The sequence below is a fragment of the Cervus canadensis genome, chromosome 7, assembly GCF_019320065.1.
Source record: "Cervus canadensis isolate Bull #8, Minnesota chromosome 7, ASM1932006v1, whole genome shotgun sequence".
NCBI lineage: Eukaryota > Metazoa > Chordata > Mammalia > Artiodactyla > Cervidae > Cervus > Cervus canadensis.
The window spans coordinates 10903311-10926975 of record NC_057392.1 but is presented as its reverse complement, the minus strand read 5'-3'; the positions used below and the strand labels follow the sequence as shown (position 1 = coordinate 10926975).

Below are 23665 nucleotides of genomic sequence, written 5' to 3'. Positions count from 1 at the left end.
TTTTGCTCCTGACTGTATGAACTCCACTGCCATGTCTTTGAGTTCACTGATCCTTTCTTCACTTCATCTAGTCTGCTGTTGGACTCCCCTAGTGTATTTCATTCCATTATTGTATTGTTCAACTCTGTAACTTACTTAGCATTTTTTTAATATATTTTCTGTCTTTGTTGAAGTTCTCACTGTATTCATTCTTTCTTCTTCTGAGTTTGGTGAGGATTTTTATGACCTTTATTTTGAACTCTTTATCAGGTTAATCAGTTATCTCAATTTCATTAAGGATTTTTTTCTGAGATTTTTTTCCCTTGTTCTTTAGTTTGGAACATCTTTTTCTCTTTCTTCATTGTGCTTGACTCCCTATGTTAGTTTCTATGCATTAGATAAAACAAATCCCTCTCCCAATCTTGAAGTGGCTTCACATAGGACATGAACATTATGGTTCAACTCTGCCCTAGCTTTTGATTGTCTTTCAAACCTTTGTACTCATCCAAGCATCCTATTTGAAGTTTAATGGTTCCCAGTAGTTAAGAGTATGTGAAGACTTGTCAGTGTCCCAAAGGAAGGATCTCAGGCAGCAGCTAGATTCAGGCTGATTAAAAGCTAGCCATGGAATTTTCCAGACAAGAGTACTGGAGTGGGTTGCCATGTCCTTCTCCAAGGGATATTCCCAACCCAGGGATCAAACCCAGGTCTCCCGCACTGCAGGCAGACGCTTTACTGTCTGAGTCACCAGGGAAGTGGGAGACTCTCATCAGCAGCTCTTAAATTATGCAAATGTATAAAGTCTTATGGCGCCACAAGTATAAGTCCCACTTGCCATCAGAACTAAGTAATTAGGAGATATCCCTGGGCAACGGTCAAAAAAATCAGGGGTGCTAAATAACTATCTAACCTCCTTTCTGGGAGGTACTGGTAGGCTGAGGCAAGACAAAGTGAGAGTAAAAGGATGGCATCCATCACCTTGTGTTCCCTAAAAGCACCTCCATAGGGCCCTAAATGTGAGCCAAACCCAAGGCCTGTGGCTAAAGCCAGTGCTCCAGCACACATAAGTACACATTTTTCACAGGAAGACTGGTGGGTTTATATTTCACTCTGCTGTTTGCATAGTGCTCTGGTTTGGTAGCTTACAATGAACTGTCTCTCCAGCTGTTATAGTCTCATGGTACCTAGGAATGCAAGCCCCCTGGCCACCAGAACCAGGTGATCAGGTGTCCCCTGGGTGGCAACCGGTAAAACCAGGGCTCCAGATATAAAACCCAGGGCACCAGACATACATAAAAATTCCTCTCCAGGAGATCCTGGGGCTCTGGAGTACAGCAGAAAGACAGTATGAAGAAACACCCACCCTTTGCGGCCTCTGGAAAGGATTACCCTTAGATCTGTGTTTAATTAAGAATTTCTATCCCTCTGACTGCAGCTGTGATGGTAAGCTAATAGGATAGACTGGGCTCCTGGGTGTTGTGTCTTGCTTTGCCCTGGGAGTGGTACCTCTTTAAGAATTCTTTCTCCTTTGGTTACAGTCCTGTGGAACCCATGAGTATAAGTCCTGTTGGCCACCAGAGCCAGACAATCCAGAGATGTCCCTGGAGGCAGCCACAGTAACCAAGGTGTCAGACAAGTTTATAAGCTCTTTTCTGAAAGATACAACCAGCTAGAGTATGGCAGAGGGGATGCTCAGAGATTGCATCCATCAGTCCTCATTCCCTGAGAGCGCCTCTGTTGACCTGGATGTGTGCCAAATCAGAAGCCTACCCCTCGGGCCCAAGTTCCTGGTTAAGCAAATAGGCTTCTCACTGAAAGACTAGGAGTGTTTTCTGGTCTGCTGTCTGTGCTGTCCCCTGGATATGGTAGCCTGCTAAGAACTGTCTCAAACTGTTATGGTCCCATGCTATGGTACCATAGGCCATGCTGGCTTCCCGAGCCAGGCAGTCAAGTGGCATTCCCCCAGGTGGCGCAATAAAAACTGGAGCACCCGACATAAAAGCCAGGACACTGGTGAGATACTGGTGTTCTGTAAAGCAGTGAGAGAGTGGGAAATTGGTGCCCTCTGGCTGGAGTGAGCCACAGAGAGAGTGTAAAGATGGTGCCTGCTAGTGTCTGTCCTTTCAGCATAGCCAGGAGGCCCCTAGATGTGCATTAAATTAGATGCTTATCCCTTAGGCCAAGGCTTAAAGAAATTTGCCTCCTTAACAGAAAACCTGGCACCTTATAGTGGCTGCTTCTAAACTGGGCTGTGGTGCAGGTGAGACCAAGCATAAAACCCTTTAAGAGCCTTTTCTCACTTCAGTATAGCCTTGTAGGACTCATGGACTCTAGCCTCATTGGTTTTCAAAGCTAAATGTTTCAGGGAGAGTCCAGGTCAAGATGGCAGAAAAAGAAAAACTAAGCTCATCTCCTCCCACAGACACACTAAAACTACTTTATATGGAACAGCTGTCTTTGAGAACAACCTGAAAACTAGCAGAACAAATTTTCTACAACTCTAGATATAAATAAAAGGCCACATCAAGACAGACAGGAGAGGCAGAGATGGATTCCAACAGAACCCATGCCCCTGAGGCAATGCCACAAGCTGGAGGCGTATGATAACCGAGGAGGTCCCCCCTTGAGGAGCAAGAAGCTCAAGCCCTATGTCGGGCTTCATAGCCCATAGGCCTACTCAGGGAAGATGAGTCAATGAATCCCCACAATGTCTGGCTTTGAAAATCAGCTGGGCTTATGTCCAGGAGAGCCTAAGGACTGTGGGAAAATAAAGCTCTGCTCTTGAAAAGCTCACACAAGCTCACTTACTCTGAGTCCCTGCACAGAGACAGTAGCTTGAAAAGCACCTGGATCATACAAGAGGGAGACTTATTTTAGGGCATGTGCCATAAAAGGCAGGTTTCTGGTGGATCTTTCTCCAGTAATAGAAGTGCTGTTGGGCATCCTTTTTGTTTTTACTCTCCTGTTCTGCCAGGTACCATTTCTGTCGCTCTCCATCAACCTACCTAACACCTTGGACCCATCCCCAGCATTCCTCTGAGAACTCACACTGCCCAACCCACCCGCCTCAACCAGTGCCTCCAAAATAGCACCCACCCTGCCCTACCTGGCTAGTAGTCCCAGCCGGCACCAGCGCCCCTCAGAAATGGCTCCTGCTAGAGGGGACAAGCCTTGCACACTAATGTACCCACAGCAGTCACAGCCAGGCTTCACGGACAGCCAGGCTGGGGGCTCGCCCTACCCGCGAGGGTGTCAACAGCAGTTGTAGCCAAGCCACTCAGCTAGCCAGGTCAGGGGCCAGCCCCATCTACCAGTGCACGCGCAGCACTTGCAGCCCAACCACAACAAGAAGGCACACACAGCACATACAGGGGTGACAGGAGGATCTCGCTCTGGTGCCTGGGGTGATGGTGCCACTGGGCCCACAGATACTTACATAGGGCCAGTCCTTCAAGAATGAGAGGTGTAGCTGTAATATGTAGAAACAAATACAGAGAGGCAAAATGAGGAGACACAGGAATAGCCGACAAATGAGAAAACAAGACAAAACCAAGGGGAAAAATAAACAAAATGGAGATAAGCAATTAACCAGATAAAAAGTTCAAATTAATAGTCTTAAAGTTGTTCACTGAACTCTGGAGAATGGATGAACTTGGTGAGAACTGCAACAATGAGACAGATGATAGAGAAAAGAACCAATCAGAACTGGAAAATAGATTAACAGAAATGAAAAATACACCAGAGGGAATCAACAGCAGACTAGAAGATGCAGAAGAATAGATCAACAATCTGAGACAGGGTAGTGGATATTACCCAATCAAAACAGCAAAAAAATAAAATAATAATAATTTTTAAAATGAAGATAGCTTGGAACTTCCATGGTAGTCCAGTGGTTCAAACTCCATGCTTCCACTACAGGGGGCACAGGTTTGATCTCTGGTAAGGGAGACAACATCAAGTTGTGAGACAACATCAAGTGTATTAACATTCACAGGGGTCACAGATGGAAATTTTTCTTCAAAACATATTTGAAGAGAAATGACTGAAAACTTTCCTGACCTGGCTAGCAAAACAGACATCCAAGTCCAGGATGCACAGAGTCCCAAATAAGATGAACCCAAGAGACCCATACCAAGATACATTATAATTAAAACCTCAAACATTGAAGACCAAGAAGAAATCTTTAAGGCAACAAGGGACACCCACATAAGACTATCAGCTGACTTGTCAGCAGAAACTTTTCAGGCCAGAAGAGACTAACATGGTATTCAAAGTGCTAAAAGAAAAAAATTATACAACCAAGAATACTCTACCTGGTCACCTACAAAGCTAATATGAAGGTTAAAAGACAAAAGTAGTAAAATCACCTATATATGAAACAAATAGACGATACACAAAAAGATGCAAAATATGTCAAAAACATAAAATATCTGGGTGGGGGGTAAGTAGTGCTTTTAGAATGTGCTCTGACTTAAATGACCATCCATTTAAATAGACTGCTGTTTACATAGGTTGTTGTTTATGAACCTCATGGTAACCACAAACCTAAAGCCTATAATATACACACAAAAAAACAAAGAGAAAGGAATACAAACAACACACTAAAGAAAGTCATCAAATCACAAAGAGGACAAGAAAAGAAGAAATGAACAGAGGAACTACAAAACAATTAACAAAATGGCAATAAGTACATACCTATCAATAACTACTTTAAATGTAAATGGACTAAATGTTCCAATCAAAAGAGAAAGGTGGCTGAATGGATTAAAATAACAAGACCCATTTATATGCTGCATTCCCAGGCTTCAGATCTAAAGACATACACAGAATGAAAGTGAAGGGATAAAAAAAGATATTTCATGTAAATGAAAATGAAAATAAACCTGTAGTAGCAATATTAATATCAGGCAAAACAGACCTGAAAGCAAAGAAGTTATAACTGACACAACAGAAATACAAAGGATCATAAAAGATTACTATAAACAATTATTTGCCAACAAAATGGACAGCCTAGAAGAAATGGGTAAGTTCCCAGAAACATGCAACCTTCCAAAAGTGAATCAAGAAAAATAGAAAATTTGAACAGACAGATGCCTAGTAATGAAACTGAATTAGAAATTTTAAAAAACCTCCCAACAAACAAGCCCAGGACCAGACAACAGGTAAATTCAACAAACTCAAGGAAGAGTTAATACCTATCCTTCTCAAATTATTCCAAAAAATTGAAGAGGAAGGAACTATTCTAAATTCATTCTCTGAAGCCAGCATTATGCTGATACCAAAACCAGATAAAGACACTACAAAAAAAATTACAGGCCAGCATCCCGGATGAATATAAATGCAAAAATTCTAAACAAAATATTAGACAGATATCAACAGTATAGTAAAAGAACCATACACCATTATCAAGTGTATTCCGCAGATGCAAGGATGGTTCTATATACACAAATAAATCAACATGATATATTACATTAACAAAGTAAAGAATAAAAACCACATGATGATTTGAATCAATGCAGAAAAGGTGTTTGACAAAATTCAATATCCATTTTTTATAAAAACTCTCAATAAAGTGGGTATAGAGGAAACATGTATCCACATAATAAGAGCTGTGTATGACAAACCAGTAGCTCAGAAAATACTTAACAATGAAAAGCCAAATGCTTTTCCTTTAAGATCAGGAAGAAGGAAAAGTGTCCACTATTGACACTTTTATTCAAAATAGTATCAGAAGTCCTAGCAACAACAGTCACACAAGAAAAAGAAATAAAAGGCATCCACATTGGAAAGGAAGCAGTCCCTATTTGCAAATGACATGATAATATATATAGAAAACCCTAAAAACTCCACCAAAAAAAATAAAAACTATTGAAACTAATATATGAATTCAGTAAAACTTCAGGATACAAAATCAATATATAGAAATCAGCTGCATTTCTATACACCAATAATGAACTATGAGAAATAGAAATTAAGACAATCCTATTTACAATTGCAGCCAAAAGAATAAGAATAAAATTTGCCAAGAAAGTGAAAGACCTATACTCTGAAAACCATTAAACATTGATGAAGGAACTAATGTTGTTAAAATGTCCATACTACCCAAAGCAATCTACAGATTCAATGAAATCTCTTATCAAAGTAACAACAGCATTTTTTGCAGAATTGAAACAAAGCATCCTAAAGTGTATTCTAGAACATGAAAGACTGTGAAAACCAAAGCAATTTAAAAGAGGAACAAAGCCAGGGGTGTCATACACCCTGATTTCAAACTGTGCTACAAAGCTATAGGAATCCAAGCAGTATGGTTGTGGCACAAAAAGAGACACACAGAGCAATGGAGAATAGAGAGCCCAGAAATAAAGCCCCTCTTATATGGTCAGTTAACGTACCACCATTCACAGGAATGGGCGAATTCAACTCAGATGACCGTTATATCTACTACTGTGGGCAAGAATCACTTAGAAGAAATGGAGTAGCCCTCATAGTCAACAGAAGAGTCGGAAAGACAGTTCTTGGGTACAATCTCAAAAATGACAGAATGAACTGTTTGTTTCCAAGGCAAACCATTCAACATCACAGTAATTCAAGTCTATGCCCCGACCAGTAATGCTTAAGGAGCTGAAGTTGAATGGTGCTATGAAGACCTACAAGACCTTCTAGAACTAACACCCAAAAAAGATGCCCTTTTCATTACAGGGGCCTGGAATGTAAAAGTAGGAACTCAAGACATACCTGGAGTAACAGGCAAATTTGGCCTTGGAGTTCAAAAAGAAGCAGGGCAAAGACTAACAAGAGTTTTGCCAAAAGAATGCACTGGTCATAGCAAACACTGTCTTCCAGCAACACAAGAGGAGACTCTACACAGATGGTCAATGCCAAAATCAGATTGATTATATTCTTTGCAGCCAAAGATGGAGAAACTCTATACAGTCAGCAAAAACAAGACTGGGAACTGACTGTGGCTCAGATCATGAACTCCTTATTGCCAAATTCAGACGTGAATTGAAGAAAATAGGGAAAACCACTAGACCATTCAGGTATGCCCTAAATCAAATTCCTTACAATTATACAGTGGACGTGACAAATAGATTCAAGGGATTAAATCTGATAGAGTGCCTGAAGAACTATGGATGGAGGCTCTTGACACAGTACAGGAGGCAGTGATCAAGACCATCCCCAAGAAAAAGCAATGCAAAAAGGCATAATGGTTGTCTGAGGAGGCCTTACAAATAACTGAGAAAAGAAGGTAAAGGCAAAGGAGAAAAGGAAAGATATACCCATTTGAATGCAGAGTTTCATGAATAGCAAAGAGAGATAAGAAAGCCTTCTTCAGTGATCAGTGCAAAGATATAGAGGAAAATAATAGAATGGGAAGACTAAAGAGCTCTTCAAGAAAATTAGAGATACCAGGGAAACATTTCATGCAAAGATAGGCACAATAAAGGACAGAAACAGTATGGACCTAACAGAAGCAGAAGATATTAAGAAGAGGTGGCAAGGATACACAGAAAAACTATACAAAAAACATCTTCACGACCCAGATAATCATGATGGTGTGATCACTCACCTAGAGCCAGACATCCTGGAATGTGAAGTCAAGTAGGTCTCAGGAAGCATCATTATGAACAAAGCTAGAGGAGGTGATGGAATTCCAGCTGAGCTATTTCAAATCCTAAAGGTGATGATGTGAAAGTGCTGCACTCAATATGCCAGAAAATTTGGAAAACTCAGAAGTGGCCGCGGGGATGGAAAAGGTCAGTTTCCATTCCAGTCCAAAAGAAAGGCAGTGGCAGTGAATATTGAAGCACAAAAGCACAATATTCAAGCCTAACTGCACTCATCTCACACACTAGCAAGGGAATGCTCAAAATTCTCCAACCCAGGCTTCAACAGTACATGAACTGTGAACTTCCAGATGTTCAAGCTGGATTTAGAAAAGAACCAGAGATCAAATTGCCAACATCCATTGAATCATCGAAAAAGCACAAGAGTTCCAGTAAAACATCTACTTCTGCTTTATTGACTACACCAAAGCCTTTGATTATGTGCATCACAACAGACTGTGGAAAATCCTTCAAGAGGTGCGAATACCAGACACCCTTACCTGCCTTCTGAGACATCTGTATGCAGGTTAAGAAGCAATAGTTAGAACTGGACATGGAACAACAGACTGGTTCCAAATCGGGAAAGGAGTACATCATGGCTGTATATTGTCACCCTGCTTATTTAACTTATATGCAGAGTACATCATGCGAAATGGTGGGCTGGATGAAGCACAAGCTGGCATCAAGATTGGTGGGAGAAATATCAATAACCTCAGATAGGCAGATTACACCACCGTTATGGCAGTAAGTGAAGAAGAACTAAAGAGCCTCTTGATGAAAGTGAAACAGGAGAGTGAAAAAGTTGGCTTAAAACTCACCATTCAGAAAACTAAGATCATGGCATCTGGTCCCATCCTTTCATTGCAAATAGATGGGGAAACAATGGAAACAGTGACAGACTTTATTTTGGGGGCTCCAAAATCACTGCAAATGGTGACTGCAGCCATGAAATTAACAGATGCTTGCTCCTTAGAAGAAAGGCTATGACCAACCTAGACAGCATATTAAAAAGCAGAGACATTACTTTGCCAACAAAGGTCCATACAGTCAAAGCTATGGTTTTTTCACTAGTCATGTATGTATGTGAGAGTTGGACTGTAAAGAATGATGAGTGCCAAAGAACTGACACTTCTGTGACGCTGGAGAAGATGCTTGAGAGTCCCTCGGACTGCAAGGAGATCCAGCCAGCCGATCCTAAAGGAAATCAGTCCTGAATATTCATTGGAAGAACTGATGCTGAAGCTGAAACTCCAATACTTTGGCCACCTGATACAAAGAACTGACTCATTGGAAAAGATCCTGATGCTGGGAAAGGTTGAAGGCAGGAGGAGAAGGGACGACAGAGGGTGAGATGGTTGGATGGCTCACTGACTCGCTGCACATGAATTTAAGTAAGCTCCGGGAGTTGGTGATGGACAGGGAAGCCTTGCATGCTGCAGTCCATGGGGTTGCAGAGTCGTACACCGATGAGCAACTGAACTGAACTGAATGTACAACAGTGGAGCCAAGAATATACAATAGGTAAAAGACAGTGTCTTTAATAAATGATATTGGGAAACTTGACAGCTTCACGCACAAGAATGAAACTGGATCACTCACTATGCTGTATACAAAATATAAACTCAAAAAGGATTGAAGACTTAAATGTGAGATCTGAAACCATAAAAAACTCCTAGAAGAAAACATAGGCTGTACACTCTTTAAAATTAGACTTAGCAGTATTTTTTTTTAATCTGTCTCCTCAGGCAAGGGCAGGAAAAACAAAAATAAATAAGAGTACATCAATTTTAAAGGTTTTGCGCAACGAAGGAAACCATCAACAAACATAAAGGCAGTTTACTGAATAGGAAGAAATACTTGTAGATGATATATCTGATAAGGGGTTAATATCTAAAGTATATTTTTTAAAACTTACATAGCTCAGTATCAAAAATCCCAACCTGATTTTAAAATGAGCAAAAAGCCTGAACAAACACTTTTTCAAGAAAGACATAGAGATGGCCAACAGATGCATAAAATGGTATTCAACATCACTAATCATCAGTGTAGTGCAAATATAAACCACAATGAGCTATCCTCACACCTTTCAGAATGACTGTTATCAAACAAACAACAAATGACAAGTGTTGGCAAGGATATGGAGAAAAGGGGACCCTTATGCACTATTATGAGAATGTAAATTGGTGCAACCACTATGGAACAATGTAGACGTTCCTCAAAAAATTAAAAATAGAACTGCTATATGATCCAGTAATTTCACTTCTGGGTATTTACCCAAAGAAAATAAAAATATTATTTTTAAAAGATACATGCTCTCCAACATTCACTGCAGCATTATTCACAACACCCAACATATGGAAGTAACCTAAGTATTCATCAATAGATAAGTGGATAAAGGTGATGTGATACACACATACACACAGTGGAATTTTACTTAGCCATAAAAAAAGAATGAAAGCTTGACATATGAAACAACAGGAATGGACTCTAAGGGTATTATGCTAAGTGAAATAGGTCTGACAGAGAAAGACAAATACTATATGATTTCATTTATATGTGGAATTTAACAATCAAACAGACTAAACAGAAGCACCAGTAGAGAGAACACAGTAGAGGTCACCAGAGGGTAAGCGGGTGGTTGGGTAAAATAGACGAAAGAAATTAAGAGGTACAAACTTCCAGGTATAAAATAAATCAGGCACAGGGATGTAGTGTATAGCATAGAGAATATAGTCAATAATACAGTAATAACTTTGGTAACAGATGGTTACTAGACTTATTGTGGTGACCAATTCATAATGTGTACAAATGTCAAATCACTATGTTGTACACTCGAAACTAACTGTCCGACTCTTTGCGACCCCATAGACTGTAGCCTACCAGGCTCCTCCATCCATGGGATTTTCCAGGCAAGAATACTGGAGTGGGTTGCCATTTCCTTCTCCAGGAGATCTTCCTGACCCAGGGATTGAACCTGGGTCTCGCACATTGTAGGCGGACGCTTTACCATCTGAGCCACCAGGGAAGTCTGCTAATATAATGTTACATGTCAACTATACTTCAGTTTTTTAAAAGGAAGGGAAAAAGCTAGATTTGAGGGTATTTGTCTCAGTTGCAGGTCTTAAAAGTTGGGTTCACAACATGGGATTCAAACTCTTTGTTCCTCGAGGAAAAGCTCTGGATTTCCAGTTTCCTCCTAATTGTGGGTCAGTGTGCTGGGGTTTACAGCAAAATTGTGTCTCAGCATCTCCTATCCACTAAATAAGAGTTTTTCTCATTTTCCCAATAATGTAGAAGTCACTCAGCTAGTTTTTACGGTTTTTTCAGAAGAAACTGGTCCATATGTAGCTATATAGATGCATCCATGGGAGAAAGCGAGTTCCTATTTGACCATCTTGAACCAGAACTCTGAAGTCAGTCCCTTGAAGAGATACCTGAACTCCCTTGTTCATTACAACATTATATGAAATCAAGCTAAATGTCTCTCACAGAATAAGTAGATAAATAAAATGTGGTATATGTATACACACACAATAGAATATTATTCACCCTTCGAAAAGGAGGAAATCCTGTCATTTGCAACATGGATTAACCTGGAGGATATTATACTAAGTGGAATAAGCCAGGCACAGAAAGTCATACATGATCTCTTATATGGGAATCAAAAAAAAGTCAGACTTAATAGAAGCAGAAAGTAGAATGGTGGTTACCAGGGGCTGGGGGTATAAGGGAAAAGAGGAGATGCTGACCCAGTATACAAAGTTGCAGTTATACAGGATGAATAAATCTAGAGATCTAATGTACAATATAATGACTATACATTTAGTATAATATTGTTTTAAATGCTGAAAATTCACTTAAGAGGGTAGATTTCAGGTCCTCTACATCCCTACTATCCTGCAAAATAGTAATATTGTGGGGAGATGCTATGTTAAGCAGCTTTACTGTAGTAATTGTTTCACTGTCTATATCACATTATTTTGTTATATATCTTAAATACATACAATTTTTACTTTAAATGTGTTTAAATTTTTTAAATAAAATTAACCACAGTAAGAGAGTAAAAAGAAACATAGGATTAATCTTACTTACGTCTCTTATTTAATACCATATATCTAAAATATTTTTCCAACATGTAATCAGTATAAAAGTATTGATAAGATGTTTTACTGTTTTTTTCTTACAAAGTCTTCGAAATCTGTGTTTGCACTTAAAGACATCCCAGGGATTTTCCTGGTGGTCCAGGGGCTAAGATTCTGCATTCCCAGTGCAGGGGGACCGGGTTCAGTCCCTGGTCAGGGAACTAGATCCCACATGCTGCAACTAATATCTGGCACAGTCAAATAAATAAATATTAACAGAAAACAAATTTTTTTTTTAAAGACATCTCAAATTGGGTTATCCACATATGGCTAGCGGTCACCATATTGGACCATGCTGATTTGAATAACAAGAATTCCAGAAAGAGAGTGGATAAGGGGAAAGAGAAGCAGATAAGAAATAAAACAATTTTAAGAAAATGTCCAAGAACTTAAGAATACTAGTTTACAAACTGAGGAGGCGCTGAGCCCAGCAAAAGTGAATTAGATCCAGACCAAGGCACTTCATCAGTTTTATTTTAAAACACCAGGAACTCAGAAACCTCTGTAGGCTTCAAAGGGGAAAAAAAAAAAAAAAGGTTGCAAAGGATCAGTGGCTTTAGACTTCTCAACAACAGTGGATAAATGGAGGACAGTGAATCAGGGCCTTTAAAATTCTGAAGAAAAGAACCATCATGCCATAATTCTATATATACCAACCACATTAGGGGGTAGATAAGGGTATTTTCAATGATCTAACATCCAAAAATTGTACCTGCTATGCTCCCTTTTTTAGGAAGCTACTGAAGAATGTGTTTTACCAAACAAGGAAGCAAACCAAGAATGAGGAAAATGTGAGATATAAGAAACAGCAGAAAGGTGAAAGGATTCCCTAGGGTGAAACTATAAATCAGGCCTAAAGATCAACCAGTCCAGATTAGAATAGGTCAGAGGAACTGAAAAAGATTTCAAGGAAATGCAATTGATAGAATACCCAATGGGACTGATTATGGACGTAGAAAACTAGCAGAAGTCTTTGAATTAGTGGTAGTAACATGTACTGTATCCCAAAACTAAACAAGAGAGATAAAAGGAAAATGTAAAGTTATAAACTGTGAATGTTGAGTTATTTATCTATGCTAAGAGGTTATAAAGGGCATGTGGGTAAGGTGGAATGAGTAGCAAAAGACCTGAAACCTCATCTTTCATAGTGCAAAATTAAACCACAGTCTTTAAATCAGAAATACAAGAAAGGAACAATATAGACACCTTAACTGAAATGTAAAGATAAAAACCAAAAGAATCAAGTGTTGAAAATGCTTGGATCTGGGGAAGAGAAAATTTTTAAAATGACTGCCATTTTTTCTAATAAATTTTGTAAAACTATGTCTAAGTCCGAAGTATACCCATGTATAACTTTTAAAAGAAACAAACAATAATAAATCTGGTGAATAAAAGAGCTTTAACAGGCCATTGCTAATGAGTATCCTTACCTCCTAGCATTGAGTACTGGTTCCGCTGTATGGATGTGGATGGGGATGGAGTGCTCTCCATGTACGAGCTGGAATACTTCTACGAGGAGCAGTGTGAACGGATGGAAGCCATGGGCATTGAGCCCTTGCCATTCCATGATTTGTTGTGCCAGATGCTTGACCTGGTGAAGCCAGCCAGTGATGGTAAGATTGAATAAAGAGCCAAGTTGCATTGTTCATCTCCAGTACAGAGTGGGGGTTGTAATCCTGGATTGTTCCAAATTATTTAACTTCCCAGAGTCTTCCACACAGGCTCTCCAAATACAGAAGTATTTAAGTTTCTGCTTTAGCGTTAGCATAGAACTAACAATTGATGGCGAATTCAGAAGGCAGATTAGTGGTAGCCAGTTGGGGAGGATTGCAGAGGGGAGGGGGGTGAGACTGTTTGATGGGTACAGAGTGTCCTTTGGAGGTGAAGAAAATGCTAGGGCATGTGATAGTGGTGATGCTTATGCAACATTGTGAATGTATGAAAAACCATTAGAATGGTTAAAATGGTGAATTTTATGTGAACTTTACCTCAAAAAAAATCAAATTTTTATAATCAAATAAGCATATGCATATATCCTTTTAAACTTCAGTAGAAGCTGGTTTGTTTTTTTTTTCCACTTCAAAAAAAGCCTTTGAAATTTACCAGATTTGTTCTTACACAGGCAAAATAACTCTACGAGATCTGAAGAGATGCAGAATGGCTCACATCTTTTATGACACTTTCTTTAATCTGGAGAAATACTTAGACCATGAACAAAGAGATCCCTTTGCAGTCCAGAAGGTACCAGTATAGTTTTAACTTCTGTTTGAGGGATGCAATATCAGGGGATGTATGCTTCAGATAAAAGTGGCCTCTGTCTGCAGGAATTTTGGTATTTAAAAAGGCTTACATTTAAAACATTTCATCACATACTGAAAAGAAAGAATAAAGGATTTAGAGTCCATCTCTTCCCATAGCTAATCTTCAAGTGTAGGTAATAACCTGCATCTACCTTTCATTGAATGAATTGTGTGTTTTGTGTACTTCCATATACATAGAAACTGGTTACAGAAAATTTTGAAATAATTGTCTTTCTCACTTTCAAATCAATAAACGTGTGTTCATTTTATTATTCATTAAAAAAAAAAACCTATATCAATAGATACATCTCTGTTACAGAGTACACTGGGCTTGATTTAACTGTACCATTCAATTTCGGGATGGCCTGGTAATGAAAACTAGATGCTCTCCAAGATAGACAACCTTCAGATAAATGTAACACTTTTTCAAGCGGTAATGATGACTGTACATGACATCAGTTTGAAGTCATTCTACAGCTGAAGAGCTGTGAGCTGCCTTCCCCATACGCAAAAACCTGTGGACTCTCAGAAAACCCATGTCCAGAAAAAAAACAAACAAAGAGCAGAATATCACCACTTCTCCTTCTATTCCCCTGTTTAAAGAGTAAAAACTATATTGATGGAAAAGAACTGGTTGAATACACTACAGGAAACTTCCTCAGTCTTTTCTTTGTCTTTCATATGTTGCATAACTGTTTGACCTAAATATTAATAGCCAAGAATACAAGGACCAGCTTCTAAAAACAAATACTCTGCACCAGAACTTGGGGCCTATCAAGGTACATTATCACTAGCCTAAAGTCAGTATTATATTTCATTGAGTTTAAAATATCCCATTATTTTATATACCTTTAAAGAAAAAGCAATTATAAATCTAAGATGCATAGCAATTTCAGACATGTTTAAAAGGTGGGGTGAAGTTCTTCAAATGGATTATAGTCATTAACACATTGTGTAGTCAGTATTAAGGTACTTAGGTTCTAGCATAACTAACCTTACATCCTAGAGCAATGTTAACCCAATTTCATTATGGAAAAACATCACTTTACCTAGAACATATAATCTAAGATGCAGCCTGTATTGTAGAAGGAAATTTTTCCCCCTTCATTTTTTTATTTGTATTACAAATTTTACTTTAAATTTTTCCTCTTTTTTCTTAGAGGTAGTAATTATCAACATTCTGATCTGCAAAGAATGCTATTAGTAAGTGCTTAGTAAATTCCAGGTACTGTGTTGAAGAGACACTGGAGGTTATATAGAGATAAGTCAGTATATAAAAAGAATGGGTATATAGAGATGACAAGGACAGGAGAACAAAAGTTGGCAACCAAGCATACGTAGTACAATGAAGGAAATGACTAGGGGGAGAAGGGCTGTTTCTAAGAAGGTAACTCAGATGGCAGGGTATCCGGGCTGGCTGTGAAGGAAGCAATAAAAATTCGCTAGAGGAAGGGATGGTATATTTCAGGTTAAGTTTAAGTCACTCAGTCCTGTCTGACTCTTACGACCCCAGGGACTGTAGCCTCTGTCCATGGAATTCTCCAGGCGAGAATAGTGGAGCAGTATATGGCTGATTCAAGTTGAGGTTTGACAGAAAACAACAAAATTCTGTAAAGCAATTATCCTTCAATTAAAAAATAAATTAAAGAATACTGGTGTAGGTTGCCATTTTCTTCTCCAGAGGATTTTCCCAACCCAGAGGTCGAACCCAGGTCGCCTGCATTGCAGACAGATTCATTACCATCTGAGCCACCAGGGAAACCGCATTTCAGGTGGGCACATGCAAACCACAGGTCACTCCAGATCACTGCTATGCCAAGTGTGAGAGGAGAGGGGGCTAGAGAAGCCTCTGGTTAAAGGCTGAAGAATCTAGACCCAAACAGTCCAGCTGATGAACAGTGCTTAATAATTTTGTGATTCAAGGTGTAGAAAATCAGTTTAGGATTGTGACTTTAGTACCTCTCTTAACATGTTTAGGGCTTCCCTGATGGCTCAGTTGGTAAAGAATCAGCCAGTAATGCCGGAAACCCCAGTTCAACTCCTAGGTTGGGAAGATCAGCTGGAGAAGGGATAGGCTGCCCACTCTAGTATTCTTGGACTTCCCTGGTGGCTCAGCTGGTAAAGAACCTGCCTACAATGCGGGAGACCTGGGTTCAATCTGTGGGTTGGGAAGATCCCCTGAAGAAGAGAAAGGCTACCTATTCCAGTATTCTTGCCTGGAGAATTCCATGAACTGTATAGTCTGTGGGGTCAAATGAAACATTTTTCACATAGGTTTTTTCAGGATGTAAAACATTTGTGATGACCTATCTCCAATTTTTGTTTTTGATTCTGTTTCCTGTGGCCATCCCCTTCCCAATCAGGATGTGGAGAATGAGAGTCCTGAGCCTTCCGACTGGGACAGGTTTGCTGCTGAAGAGTATGAGAGCCTTGTAGCAGAGGAGTCTGCCCAGGCGCAGTTCCAGGAAGGGTGAGTGAGTTTCCCTGTGTCTTGTGAGCTTTTTTAACAGGGGTAACCACATTAGGATCACCTGTAAAAAACTCAAGCTAGTAGTCCTTTCCTATTTTTGCCATATCATAAAAATGAGTGATTTTAACTCAATTTTAGTTGAGTGAACATTCCCCCAGCAGTCTTCTCTTCCCTTCACTGATTTTATAAAAAGTCCTCTCATGTGCCATTTCCTTTAATGAAGTTGTACCTTCCACTGAAAACGGAGATCACTGTGCAGTCATACTACTTTGTTAGGGATGTTAGTAAACCCTATAAACACAGGAGAACTGAAGCTCTTTTAAATAATAAAGATCATTATGATCATCAAAACAAACCTTTATCAGACATGGTTTTGTGTGTTCAACTCTGAATAAGAAGTTAACTTCTACAAAGGGACCATGGTAAGAAATTAAATTGTCCAAGACTTTTACTGCTTAGAACATTTCAGTATCTATAATTTGTTGGCTGTTTTCATCTTCTAGTGATTTCTTTCGCAGTTCCTCTATAGTCACTGTTTCTGTAAGGCTCTCAATTAATCCTTATTATTAATGTAATACTTTTTGAATAGGCAGTAGTCACTTAATATTCAGAGTTAAAGAATAAATAGTAAGTTTCCTGCTACTCAGTTCTCCCCAGAAGCAGCCACTGTTACCACTTTATGTGCTTTTCCAAGGATGCTCCGTCCTGGTCCTCCCGTTCTCACACTCTCTCTTCATACATATGTATATGTGTATGAAAGCAAATACACATAGACATTTTTTTCTTTCTTTTTTTCTCTTACATATATGATAGCATACTCACTATTCGGTTCCCAGCTTTTTCCACACTTTTTATAAAGTTTCTGTTACATAAGTTCTGGAGACCTGCTGTAGAACATAGTATCTATAGTTAACATGTGGTACCGTGCAGTTTAAAATATATTAAGAAGATAGATCTTATGTTAAGTGTTCCTGCAAAAGAAAAAAAAGAATACAAGGAAATGTCTGGAAGTAATGGATATATTTAGTGCCTTGAATGTAGTGATGATATGACAGATATCTGCATATTCCAAAATCATCAACATGTATTCACTAAGTGTGTCCAGTTTTTTGTATCAAACTTCAATAAATCTAAAAACAGTAACAACAAAGCTTGGGAGAACAGCATGGTGAATAAAATACTTGTATTTTATGATCATTGAGGTATAAATGAGGCAGCATAAATATCTGGGGATCCCTGAGTGTATAAAAAAATTAATAAAAGAATAACTGAAGATTGGAGGAAAAACAAATCAATAAATTGGAAATTATTCCATAAATATATTCAGTGAATGTGCCAAGTTTTTTATAACTGCATAATATTCCACTGTATAGTTACACCATTATCTTATATTCCTCTGTTCACAGGCATTATAGTGAAAATAGTGAAATATTAGAGATATAAGGTTGCAGTGAATAATCTTACATACATGTTATTTTATACATATGTGGGATAAATTTCTAGGGTGTATTTAACAGATAGGGCTTCCCAGGTGGGACAGTGGTAAAGAATCTGCCTGCCAGTACAGGAGACACAAGAGATGTGGGTTCGATTCTTGGGTCAGGAAAATCTCCTGGAGTAGGAAATGGCAACCCGCTCCAGTATTCTTGCCTGGAAACTTACCATGAACAGAGGAGCCTGGCAGGCTACAATCCATGGGGTTGCAAAGAGTCTGGCACAACTGAGCACACACGAACACACACACACACAGAGCAAACTTACAAATACACAGGAGGATTTTAGAGAAGCCAATAAGAAGTGACACAGATACCCAGAATTAGCAATGGTGGGGAGCCATATCATCCCTAGGCCTAAAAGGACCAGGAGATGACAGAATCATCAGAACCCAGAGGAGCAGCTCTGTTCACAGGCGTGATTTAACTCTTTGTCAGTGAGCTTCATTAGTTAGGAACAGGGGTGAGTTTACTGATTTTATGAAGCAATATCACTACCGTTAAGAACATGTGCAGATGTTTATAATAGTGAAAACCAGAGACAATCTAAGTAATAAGATTAATAAAATTATCATACATATACACAGTGCAATCCCATTTAACCATTAAAAAAATCATTTTGTGAGTGTATAATTATTGACCATCAAAGAAAAAATAGGAATATGAAAAAAGACCTTAAAATAAAACAGAATAGAAAAGAACAAAATAAAGTATCAGAAAGAAAATTAGGTATATGTGAGGAAAACAAAAGGGACCTAACTTACACATACTAGACAACAGAACAAATGAAGTAGAAAAAAAAATTCAAATAGAAAAGCTTCTTTGAAATAAAAGAAGACCTGAGTCTGAAAGGTCAGAAATCACACCATATGATAATGACTGGCCCAATAGATGTGTGGTGAATTTAACAGAATTCAAAGATTATTTGGAGGACTTTTTCAGTTCCAAGTCACCAGGTAAGAAGGGAAAAAATGTCAACCTTGCCTCAGAGACTGCCACAGTAAAAATGAATACTGGAAAAGATCATGAAGCAACATTTATAAGTCTCTCAGAGAAAGAAATTCTGTACCCTAAAGTTTTATACTAACACAAGATGACATTCAAGCATGAGAACATAAATGGGAATTTTCTAAAAACTGAAAGGAATAAAGCACCCAAGAGCTTTTGTTTAAAAAGGGCATAATCATAAAACAAAGAGATAGCCAAAATAAGGAGTCCAGAAATGGAGCGACCATGGTGGAAGAGAAATAACAGTGAGTGTTCAGTCCATTTAAATATAAAGGATAGGGTCAGAACATAGCATTCTGGAAAAAATAACATAACTCAAAGTGGGATGTAGAGAGGAGGAAGAAACATATGTGTAAGTTTCATTAGCAAGTCCTCAACGGCTACCCTCTAAAGCTGATAAGTTGAAGTTTAAGACTATTAATTAAAATAAACACTTGAAAAACCAAAGCCAGACTCTAAATATTCTAATTCAATCAGAAGACGTGTGCACAAAAAAGAAAAACACACACCATGCAGCATAAAGATGACAGAACTAAAATAAATACTTTTTGATCAGTGAATGTAAGTGAACAAACTCATTTATAAAAAGAAAACAATTCCATTATAGAATGGTAACAAAAGTTGAATTTAAAAAGACTAAATAGAGACCTCCCTGGTGGTCCAGTGGTTAACACTCCACAATCCCAGTGCCAGCGGCCTGGGTTCAAGTCCTGGTCTGGGAACTAGATCCTGCATGCTGCAACTAGGAGCCACTGTGCCACAACTGAAAATAAAAAAGATCCTGCAACTTAAGATCCCATGTGCTGCAACCAAGACCTGTAGCAGCCAGACTTTCAAAAAAACAACTAACCACCCCCAAAAAGTTGTCCTGAAAACATCAAATTTTTGAAGCAGAAACTCCAAAAGAAAAAAAAGGAGAACTTAAAACCTGTTATTTGCATCCGTAGTAAATTATTCCCTGAAAATATTTTTGTGGTGAATTGTCCAGAGACTATTTACAAAATAAATATTAAGCCACAAACAAAACTTCAGTAGACTTCCCAAAAGTATTACAATAATATAGAGTAGCTTCTCATTTCAAGGTGGTAAACAAAGCATCCTGTAGTTTTCAATCTCTCATGCCATATAAAAATAAGAAATACAGAGCATCACCTGAAGTAAGAAGAGAAACTTCCAGTGGACTAACAGGACAGCAGATGGAATCAGATTGAAGAGGGAGCCAGAGCTTTGGTTCTCTGCCGGAAGATGAGAAAGATAATTGGCACAGATAAGGGAGCAGTACTTAAAGATGATCTATACCTTAATATGACTGAAACCAAAAGCAAAAGGGAGGTTCAATCCAGGTAGGTTGAACCCTATACATCCCATCCTACTCTTAAAGGAAAGATAAAAGCAGAAAGAATGGAATCTTAGAGCAGCATGGCCCCATTCAGTTCAGCCACTCAGTCGTGTCTGACTCTTTTCAACCACATGGACTGCAGCACGCAAGGCTTCCCTGTCCATCACCAACCCCAGGAACTTGCTCAAACTCATATCCATTGAGTTGGTGATGCCATCCAACCATTTCATCCTCTATTGTCCCTTTCTCCTCCTGCCTTCAATCTTTCCCAGCATCAGGGTCTTTTCCAATGAGTCAGTTCTTCTCATCAGGTGGCCAAAGCATTGGAGTTTCAGCTTCAGTATCAGTCCTTCTGATGAATATTCATGACTGATTTCCTTTAGGATTGACTGGTTTGATTTTCTTGCAGTCCAAGGGACTCTCAAGCATCTTTTCCAACACCACAGTTCAAAAGCATCAATTCTTCATTGCTTAGCTTTCTTTATGGTCCAACTCTCACATCCATACATGACTACTGGAAAAATCATAGCTTTGACTGTGCAGACCTTTGTTGGCAAAGTAATGTCTCTGCTTTTCAATATGTTGTCTAGGTTGGTCGTAGCTTTTCCTCCAAGGAGCAAGTATCTTTTAATTTCATGGCCGCAGTCACCATCTGCAGTGATTTTGGAGCCCAAGAAAAGAAAGTCTGTCATTGTTTCCCCATCTATTTGCCATGAAGTGATGGGACTGGATGCCATGATCTTCATTTTTTGAATGTTTAGTTTTAAGCCAACTTTTTCACTGTCCTCTTCCACGTTCATCAAGAGGCTCTTTAGTTCCTCTTGGCTTTCTGCCATAAGGGTGGTGTCATCTGCATATCTGAGGTTGTTGATATTTCTCCTGGACACATCTGAAAGGTACGTCAAGGCTGTATACTATAACTTACATGCAGAGTACATCATGCAAAATCCCAGGCTGGATGAAGCACAAGCTGGAATCAAGATTGCCGGAAGTATCAATAACCTCAGACATGCATGGCCTGTCCATCCCCCTATTCTCATAAAGTACCAGCAAGTCCACACCGCTGTCTCCTGGGCATCCAGTACAGGGCAACAGTACACGGTAAAGCAGACAAATGTCAGCCAACAAAATACAGCAAATGAGAGAGCTTTTAGCCCCGGACTCACTACAGCAATCAGAGCAAGACATCAAAATGGGCATATTTACTATTTGTTTTTTTTTGGCTACACTGTGTGGCATGCAGGATCTTACTTCCCCAACCAGGGATCAAACTCATGCCCCCTGCAGTGGAAGCGCAGTCTCAAGTACTAGACCACCAGAGAAGTCTGTCTATTTTTAGACAGATAAAATTTTAAATGAAAGAAAACACAATCATTGGGTGATGTGATAACAGAATGGACACATCTGAAAATTTTTTTATTTATAATATTGATTGTAATACGGGGATAAGAAATTCTTGTAGAAGCCCTAGAAATAATAGCCAGATAATTTCCAGAATTTTAGCTATTAAAACAAATAAAAATATAAACAGAAACAGAAGTCAGCTAATTTTTTCTGGCCAGGTAATAAATATTTTAGGCTTTGCAATCTCTGTCACAGTTACTTGGCCCTGCCATTGTGGTGTGAAAGTAGCCATAATATGTAAGCAAATGAATGTGGCTGTGTTCCAATAAAATTTTTAACAGACACTGAGATATTAAGTTCAGATCATTTTAACGTCATGACATAATCTCTGATTTTTTTTTTTTAATTTAAAAAGGTAAAACAATTCTTAGTTCATGGGCTATTATACCAGAACAGGTGGTGAGACAGATTTGGACCACAGCTTTCAGTTTCCCAACTCCTGTATTAGAATGAAATCTCAGAACATAAAAAGATAGAACTGAAAAGCTATTAGAGAGAAAAAAAAAAAATACCCACAATATAAACACAAAAAGAAACAGCATTTTTTAAAAAATAACTTTGAACCTTGAATTCTGTTCCTATTTAAATGTAAGGGACAGATGAAGACATTTTTAGACATCAGGAGATGCAAAGTGTTTACCACCCACAGACAATCTTTGAAAGAAATATTAAAGGGTTTTCTTCAGCAACAAGGTAAATATGTCCTAGAGGAATAGTGGGATATAAGAAACAACAAAATTAGCAAAATTTATCCTTTGACTTGGGTAAGTATTTATTATAGATACCATTAACAAATAGTAAAAGAAGGTCAGGGTGAATCTTTATTAGAGTGGAGAATACAGCCACTGATAAATTTATATTTTTCTAATGATAACTAGAGTTAAAATGTCTGTTAAAATTTTTAAGGAAAATCACTAAATATTAAATGGAAAACTTTCCAATCATTTTCAGAAAAAGACAGTAAGACAATTAACTGGAAAAAAATTTTGTATATAGAAAATTCAGTCAACTAAAAGAAAAGTGTGTTTAACCAGTATTCTTTTGGTAAGAAGTGACTTTAACTCACATTGGCATACAGGAAAAGCAAAGCCTTAGCAAAAAGGAAATTGTGGGCTTAAAGAACTGAAAAGTCTAGGGCTAGTACTGACTTCAGAGACTTAGATTGTATCTCTTTAATCTCTTACGTAATGCTTTTCTTTCATTCACTCTTCAGCAAGTTTTTAGTATGTGGTGGCAAAATGATAGCTTTACATTCAAATAAAAGAGCAAGTCCCTTTCCCACCACATTCTACAAAAGCCCAGGACTTGTTTGGCTGTAATTGGCTTGTTTTGGGTCTAGTCCCTGAACCAGCTCTAGAAGGAGTCAGACCTAGAAATTAGCTTGGACAGAAGTTCAGGTTCATCCAAACCACGTGTTTTCTCAAGGAAAATTTGGGAAATTTGAACATACGGTCAAAAAAGGGGAAACGCTGTGCTGGTGAAGGAACAGCAGATGTTCGCTACAGTAAAACAGGAGACAGAAAGCCAAGGACAGTACAAAATAGACAGAATAAGTCCAAACGTAGTATGAATCACAAAACTCAGAATGGATTGAAAATCCAACTGTACACTATTCTTTAGATTCATACCTAACACAGAGGCAACAGCCAAATAAACAGTAAATAAGAGGAAATGAGGTATAGCAGTGTTTATGAGAGAGAGAGAATTGAAAGCTTTAAAAGAAACATCAGTATTTCAGCAGTTGGCCATGAAAATAAGTCACCAACTTTATGCAATACAAAAAGCAAATCTGATAGAAATACAAAGGAAAAATTGACAATCCCATAGTCATATAAAACCCAACAAATCAAATAGGACCAAAAATACATAAAGAATATAGAATTACTAAACATTCATAGAGGTACTCAAAAATAGATTTGGTAC

The 23665-nt window shown here is 38.5% G+C and overlaps 1 protein-coding gene across 1 annotated transcript in view; it reads left to right on the top strand.

Annotated features, from left to right (window-relative positions):
- Positions 1–23665, top strand: part of PPP2R3A (protein phosphatase 2 regulatory subunit B''alpha) — a 212856-nt gene that overhangs the window by 170454 nt on the left and 18737 nt on the right. The window contains exons 9-14 of the mRNA XM_043474125.1: positions 1900–1992; positions 3913–3918; positions 10110–10120; positions 13148–13341; positions 13851–13969; positions 16392–16498. Coding sequence (XP_043330060.1) covers positions 1900–1992; positions 3913–3918; positions 10110–10120; positions 13148–13341; positions 13851–13969; positions 16392–16498 — 530 coding nt within the window. The remainder of the gene's footprint in view (positions 1–1899; positions 1993–3912; positions 3919–10109; positions 10121–13147; positions 13342–13850; positions 13970–16391; positions 16499–23665) is intronic.